This window comes from Strongylocentrotus purpuratus, unplaced genomic scaffold, assembly GCF_000002235.5.
Source record: "Strongylocentrotus purpuratus isolate Spur 01 unplaced genomic scaffold, Spur_5.0 spur5_scaffold_15, whole genome shotgun sequence".
NCBI classification, from domain to species: Eukaryota; Metazoa; Echinodermata; class Echinoidea; order Camarodonta; family Strongylocentrotidae; genus Strongylocentrotus; species Strongylocentrotus purpuratus.
Window position 1 is genome coordinate 36,937,416 of NW_022145600.1, and position 8,326 is coordinate 36,945,741.

General features: G+C 36.5%; 2 protein-coding genes across 2 annotated transcripts; both read left to right on the forward strand.

The window, feature by feature from the left end:
- Window positions 1-363: 363 nt before the first annotated feature.
- On the forward strand, window positions 364-2,550 carry LOC100892623. Its single transcript, XM_030986100.1, has 3 exons — window positions 364-390; window positions 1,175-1,524; window positions 2,436-2,550. The coding sequence occupies exons 1-3, from the start codon at window positions 364-366 to the stop codon at window positions 2,548-2,550; spliced, it is 492 nt and encodes a 163-aa protein (XP_030841960.1).
- A 1,247-nt stretch (window positions 2,551-3,797) lies between these two features.
- Window positions 3,798-5,459, forward strand: LOC115924203. Its single transcript, XM_030986101.1, has 4 exons — window positions 3,798-3,964; window positions 4,386-4,481; window positions 4,666-4,830; window positions 5,262-5,459. The coding sequence occupies exons 1-4, from the start codon at window positions 3,809-3,811 to the stop codon at window positions 5,457-5,459; spliced, it is 615 nt and encodes a 204-aa protein (XP_030841961.1). The 5' UTR covers window positions 3,798-3,808.
- Window positions 5,460-8,326: the final 2,867 nt, after the last annotated feature.

Genomic DNA, 8,326 nt, shown 5'->3' on the forward strand with positions numbered 1-8,326 from the left:
TTATAAAAGTGACATATCATTTAGGTTTGATCACTCTAAATAATTGGCAAATATCAGGTTGTTCACTACAAACAGTTCGGTAACTTTAAAGATTATCCCCCATGAACGACATTGGTTTGAATTGATTATTTATGCTTCACTTTTTCTCGTGGTTTTTATGTGGATATGTCTCTTTAAAAGCCACTTTAAAAGCTGTCTGAAAAACCTCTGAGACCATGATATTACCTCGATAATATGCAAAGAAAAGTATTTTTGTTGTTGCAATCTTCAAATAATGTTGAAACAAATACCTAAACTAAAGGAATTATTGTTTTATCATGATTGATGTCCTATCATTCTTTCATTTTGTATTCATTAAAAGTGATGCAGACCGGTGGGAGGTTGAGCTGTGTAAGATAACAGAACAGGCACCTCCTAGTCCTAGTCGCCGTAGAACAAACACTGAATCTAAAAAAATTCGAACAAAACGAGCTTTTACCAATATTGTTTCAAGTCCGTCCGCGCCACAGGGCTTCAGTTTGGAGGTGAGTCTGAAAACAACAAATATATTTTCAATTACGTAACGACGTAGTAAATAATGTAAAAGGGAATAAGGGAGTCCGAACTGCTATCTTGCTTGATTTGATGATGATGCCCGGGGATGATGCACACGAGAAGAAAGCAGATGGTTCTTAACCTTGTTAAAGGGATTGGGTAATTTGTCTCAGATTCTGAAACAAAATCTTGGATTTAGCTCATGCTACAATAATAATTATAAACCTTAAGGTCAGCCAGAAACCCCATGACTTTTACAAGCCGATCGTCTGACTGATTATCAAAATATCTATGATTCGAAATCGAAATCAAATTTTGCGTTTTCCTAACGATTTTCATAACACTTTTCAGGAAAACCAGTATGGTAAAACTGGTCACTCAAAGATTTTTGCTTTTTTGAGGCACTTCTTGGTCATATTCTGAAGCGCAATTTTATTAGGGCTTCAATATTACACCATTTCACAGACACTGATAACACGTATAGGACCATGCATATCAGATTAGATTTTTTCAAACGATCCCTTTAATGATGGCTAACTTCAGAAAAAAAATGTGAGGAAAAGAATTAACTAAAAATTATGTTGTGAAAACGTGTTCCAATGATAACCAACCAGAGCCTAATTATACTTTAACCCTACAGACGAAACCAAGGGATGGCCAAAGATCTCCCGAGGAGGGCGACATACGAGATGTCGTGGGTTCTCCGAATGTCAGCCTCACCCCTAGCTCTGGAAACTCACCAAATAGTGGTCTTAGCGATGAAGATCCAGACGGAGCTCGTGCGGACAGCGTCCTCGATGAGACAAACTTGACTCGGAAGCTAAAGGAACACCAGCAGCAGGAACAACAACGACAGGAAGAGCAACATGCAACAAGCGATGAAATATTAAGCGAGATATTACCTCTTGTTTCTGACATGAGTATTCCACAATCCTCTGACCATCAGCTGCCTCGTGAACTTCGTCCTACAGAACCTCCCTACCAATGCACGTAAGATCTAATGAAAAAAGGCGTATCCGGACACCATCCACCTGGACATCCATCCCCGGATAATTACCCCTAGACAACTACCCCCTAGGGCAACTACCCCCGGACAACCACCCCCTAGAATAGTTGTCTTGGGAGTAGTTATATTAGAGGATGGTTGTCGTAGGAGGGAGTTGTCCGGAGTTAGTTGTCCGGGTGGTAGTTGTCCGGGGGTAGTTGTCCTAGGGGTAGTTGTCCTAGGGGGAGTTAACTGGGAGTAGTTAGTTGGGGGTAGTTATCCCAGGGGGTAGTCGTCCTAGATGGTGGTTGCCCTAAGAAGGGACATGAAAATGAGCACCATTATATCAAAGGGTAAGGGTAGATTTCCTAATATTAATCTTACTTCTACTTTGTACTCCATCTCCGAACATGTTCTAATTAAATGGAGAAATGAGAACATCATACTCACCGCAATGAATTTAATTTGCATTGCGCTGGTATGCAAGTGCAGAAAACATGCTCATTACTGAGCTCATTAACATGACTGAACAATTGAACATCATGTGCATTGTACTGGTTCATATTATCATTGATACATATCAACATTCTGTTCTTAAGAAACGTGTGAAATATACAATAAGAGACAGGGTAGATCACATTTTTTTTAAAGTAGACACAAAAGTTATAAAGCTATATTTGTATGACACCTTTTAACGTGTCTTTATCTTTGTGATGTTTTAAATGCACAGTGATTGTTACCGCGATTGTATATATAAACGGAATCACATCATTTAAAAATAAATAAATCACTCACTAAAAGTAAATTTGCAAATCTTGAGCAACTTCACGAACACCCAAACGTTAAGTTATTCACACATTATTTTTTACTGGATTCAAACTGTCTTTTTGTATAAGTAAAATTGTTTTTCTTTCAGGCACATAGAGATTGAATGCAGTCAAGAGAAGTCGATTCTCACCATCAACAAGAAAAACTTCTTAAGCACTGGCGAAATCAACGACATGTTTGTTTTTTACCGGGGATCTGTGTAGTAAGTAGATTGAAGTTGATGACAAAAAATTGTATATTCCTTGAAATTTAATCAAAGAGGAAAATATAAAACTTTGGAATTGTAACTTTTATTTTCAGATAAATAGGACAAAAATAAATGACATGTACTATATTCACCTGTATTCACCTGTCTTTTCGGGCTCCTTAGTATGACAATGTCTTGTAATGCCCTCCCATAGTTCATCAGTACACTACTGCAAATTGTTCGTTCCTTAATACAATAGGTCCATTGCTGGATCTGTGGGAAGACTCAACAGGATTATCACCTGCTGGGCCTATAACTAAACTTGTCGAGCTGTGTTGAAAGATAGGCATCCACCTCTGATTTGAATCTGTTTATGTTTATGCTTGATTAATTCATGACAGTGAGAACATTTACTATATAATGAAGAGATTTGTATGACCTTTATGGTGTTCACCTTAATAATAAATATGGTTGTTAATATTTGGGATAACATACTATCACAAAAAAGATTTGTTCTTTGTCGAATCTTAATTTGCGTTTTACTATATCATATTATTCTCTTTCATCGAACTATCATTGTTACGAGTCAGGACTGTATTTGAGTGGTAAGTAAAATCAAAATGGAGTCACGATGCATGCCACCAAACAACCAAAAACTGCATGATACCATTGCATGAATTAGAATTAACAAGTTTATCAATTTCTGTATCTGTTTATCTGATTTTATGATAGAATGCATGACGAGATAGATCATAACAATGGTGCTGAAATCAAACTGAAATCAAACTATAGCCAGACATAATTACTTTGCATACACATTTATTATTTTTGCAAATTAATTTATTCATCGAGATTACATAATTGAGAGCCCCTCTTATGATATTCCGTTTCTACTGTCTGTCAAAACCAAATAACAAACACTTTTTATTTCTGTGGTGCATGTGTTTTCATGCTTTAGATCCGATGTTATATTCAAGATTAAAATTTTGAGGCGAATTTTATAACAATTTAAGATTTATCAAAAGAAATTTCATGCATAAAAGGAACAATATTTACATCAAGAGAATGTCTAATGAATTTCTTTATGCAATATTCAATATGTTTATTATAAAAACATCACTATCATTTTCCTTCCTCCAACTCTTCCGTTTTTTTCTCTTCTCATTTCTCTTTCCATTTCTCCTTCTGGCGCACAATCTTTTCTTCTGTATCTTCCTTATCCTTCATCTTTATTATTTGGTTAATTTTCTTACTCTCATCCCTTCTTTTTCTTCATGTGCCATTTCTTTTCCTCCCTCAGCTTAAAGTCTTGTCCGGAAAGTTTCCAAAGACAGCTGTTTATAGGAACCCGTATCTTGCAGTTGAATAACCAAGAACCTGTTGATGCTAGAAGAGCAATAGACTACATCACAACCAGCGCAGGACAAACGGTAAGCCTGAAAAAGAAACAAGTCTAACAAATTTCTTTTAATGAGTAATTTTGAATAATTGAAGTGATGTTTGTAAGCCTTCACAATAAAGCTTTGAAGATAATTTTTTATTTTACATATATTTAATGGAAATCCCCACACATTTTGAATAAAACCCACAATATAACTGACATAAAATTACTTTATTTTGTTTTCATGGAAATAAAATTATTCATATTTATTCATTATATTCTCATTCATTGCTGTGATACTTTTGTGTGTTAGTGGTACCAGACACGATTAGCATTAAATGCTATTTTCTGGTCCCATTTATCCTTTCAATGCTAACCATTCACATTTGATTGTTATATTGATGTACTTTTGTTTGGATAATAAACTTCAAACTCAAACTCAAACTATTTAAGAAATTTTCTGTTTACAGGTGGATTTGTTGGTGCAGTTGTTCCCTCTTGGGGTACGAGTGCGGCTGTGCGTTCCATCTGTAGCGGCTCTAGGCATTACCCTCCATGGAAACGAGGTAAGGCAGAATCCTTATATAAAGTTTGTTTAAGTTAGGTACTCGTTTTCCCCAAGCTCTAGTTTGGCTCTATTCCTTCTGGCGGTAGAAGCTCTACAAGAGATGGTCAGTATAGTCAGAAGAAGTTATTTTTGTTTCTCCCATTCTTTTTACAATTTTTTGACTCGATGTATAATGTTTTCAGATCATGAATATGCATGAAGATGGTGTAATGAGTAGGATAGCTGATGGTATGAGGTGCGTCTGTCCAGCTCTCTCCACTACTGACATGCCTAGCCCATCTGCTGAACAGCGATCCATCACAGCTATAGGAGACTACCATGTACCATTTGATGCTACTGCAGAAGAGGTAGGTCGACCATTACTAAGACCAGGCCTGGGACGGACTGAGAATCGAAATTGGGTTGGAGAATTTGGATGCGATGGGCCAACTCAGCCTATTATCAACCGGCCCTCAGACCACAAATCAACAGACCCTCAAGCCTATTATCAAGGGGCCTGAGGGGAAATCCCCCCCCCTAAACAAACAAAAAAAAAAACTCTCTGTAGCCAGTCCACCCCTGGACCAAGCTATGTGCATTTGACATGGGGCATTTGATTGGTTTGGGAGGGTCACAGGTGTCAGTCTGGTCACCCTTTTATATATCGGACAGGGAAGACGGGATCGATATGACATTTCACATAGACACATAGAACATGTTTGTTGTAGAGGTGTAGTGGTCGAGTAGATACAATATCTTAAAACCCTTACCCTGACCATCAAGCATCTTCTCTTTTCAGGTTGAAGAAATGTTAGATTCTGCAATCAAAAGTGGCGATGGACTAGTTCTACAGCTCCAGCCAACAGAGTTCTACCAAGCCATAGCTCCAGCTGCCTTACAGAGACGTATTGTGGACCGTGATGCTGTACTCAACCCCAGACCACACCGTAGACCATCACTAGTTCATCAGAGTCTCATGAGTAACCCTCCTTCTTAGGGCTGAATGGAGGGCCAAGCAACAAGAACCGAGAGGATTTTCTAAAGTTCTTGACTTTCGTTGCTCGTTTCATTAAAAATGCTGAAATAGATCTCACCTCCCTGATCGCATGCACTCGTTGAATGCCGAATTCCTCAAAAGTGTTCGTTTGAATTTCCAATTGGACCAATAAAATTAATCTGAATCTGAATCTGAATTTCGGAAATTTAATGAGACTATTTTCTTCTTATTAAGATTAATCTGATCGTCGATGTGTGTTTCAGAGTTTAACACGTTCTTTTCTCCATTATGTCGGCCATAAATCTATCTTAGATGAAAGTTTGCATCTATAACATGAACAAACTGCCAATGCTATGGCATAATCCTGCATAAGACTACGATATAAATGGTGCTGGTCTTCATGAGTGTTATAAATATCTTCTTTTCATTTGGAGGAAGTCATTTCTGAGGTTCTGCGGCCTATTCAATGACATAGTACATGTACTTTCATATTCGCAAACTGTTCAGGTTTAGAATGTATTAATACACATTGAAGCAATGACAATAGATATACCATTAACTAAAGCTTTTCGTCTCGAATTGATGATGATATATACTCGAAATTGATATTATGCATTAACACCTAGTAAGAACGATAAAGAGAGCTACACCATTATATTCAGTCTAGTGATGAAAAGTTTCTGAGGTATGCTGTAGAAAATTGATCTAACTGCGATCGCAAGACAACAGGTTCCTGAATAGGCCTTGCCTTGCAAGTTTCATGTTATATTTTATCGATAAAATCTTATGCAATTTGAAATCACAAGCATTAAAGTTTGCAAACATAAGACTCCATACAGAGACATCGTGTATTATGTACGTTTAATTGAAAATGTAATTGTTTTTGTCTCTCGAAAGAAATCCTACATCTGTATATAAATCATATTGAGAGATATCTCTATACTGAGAGATAAATAAGTATCGAGACCGTCATTTGGCTTTTTTGATTAAATCTGCCCTTCTAAAGTGTTGGGAGCCCCAAATTCGCCAAAAACGTGATGGCAAATTTCACTTTAAATTGCATCATAATGTGAAAGAGGCGGATGTCAAACTTCTACAAAGATCCCCCCCCCGAAGGAAAAAAATGTGTTTGAAGACAAATATTGATTTTAAAAAATACTTTTCTGTTGCTATAAAGTAGCAGAAAACCTAAATGTTGTATTCTTTCATCAATATTCGACTTAAAACACTTTTGTTTTGAAAATTCTTGCAGAAATGTGTCCCAAATGACATGCTCTTTCACATTATGATACAATCTAAGTAATATTTTGCCATCAAATTTTGTGGGGCTCCCAACACTTTAGAGGGACTTTAATCCACATGAGCTAATTGTACGTATATTAAAATGCCGCATTTTTACTGTATCACCATGTTATGTCAAGGAAACCCTTGCCAAATGATGTTTATTATCATAAATCGTACGAATGTATTTAATAATACACTCTCATAATTATCAGCTTTTTAGATGTGGTGAATTTGGGAATTTTCATCTTTCGTATTGATACATCTTTTAGTCAGTTGCAATCTTCATTCCCTCCACCTGACATAACGGAAAAGATTGATCAGATTTTCATCAACATTACTGTTCTTTTTTTTGTCAATGATGATCATATTATGCCAGGGGTTTATTCTCACTAAACTCTTTTAATTTGAATTGTTTATGTTGTAATAATGCTAATGAAATTCGGAAAGAGGTCTGATATTAGAGCGAGGATAGGTTTATTAGCACAATAATATTGTAGTATTGTTTGGTTGTGCTTGTATATATCGGGCATTATAATCACGGTAATAACTAAATATGCTCATTTTGTTGATGTACCATGTGTTTATGTTACTTTCTAAGGCATATAGCCTAGTAATATACAGAATAAAATAATTGGAATCGTATACTCTTTTTATTTTCACCAATTGCTAGTGTTTAGCAAAAGTGTCTGCCCATCCTGCGTTGTGCATGGATTACCATATTCTATATCATATTGTTTGGTAAGACACTGACATTAAAAAAAAATACAGAAAGTTCAAGTTGTCTTGAATTACGTTTCTTATAATTATAAACTAGTTACAGATTTCAAAAATTAGTTTCGTTTGGCTGGCATTGTTAATGGATTCTGTTTGTTTGTTGGGTTATGTGGAAAGACTATTATTATTTTAGTATTATACGGATGAAATGTTGATTTAAAAATGTGTATGTAGGAACATGAATACGAAAATTATTTTTAGTTGTCCATTAATTTTGATTTGTTATCGGGTCTATATAGAGGTAATAATTTGTTGAGATATAGACAACTGTCTTGAAAACAATAAATTCATTAATATTATAGGCTTACTGGTGTAAATTCCTTTTGATTGTGAAACTGCAAGGGTGGTAGGGGGTATACGAGGGGTTGGAGACTGACGGAGATAGAGAGAGAGAGATGAGGGGAGAAGAGAGAGAGAGAGGGGGGAGAGAGAGAGGGAGAGAGAGGGAGAGAGAGAGAGAGAGGGAGGGAGAGGGAGAGAGAGAGAGAGGGAGAGATAGGGAGAGAGTGGTAAGTGCCTTTTGGGAGAAAAAAAATAAGCTTGCTCTCTACATCACTTCCTCTACGAATGGATGACATCTTCTGCGCTGTACCAAAAGTTGTTTGCAAGTGGTGTCAACAGTCCTTCACCAGGCTACAAAGTCCGTGTATATACCATGAACTATGAGACAACGATTGTGTTTCCTTTTGAGAACAATAATAATTTTATTTCAAAGTCACTCTCCCACACCTCAAATTCTATTGACATGAATGATGCGACTTCATGCTGAGTAACTTCTTTGGAATGCGATATTTCGTTGTGCTTACTAC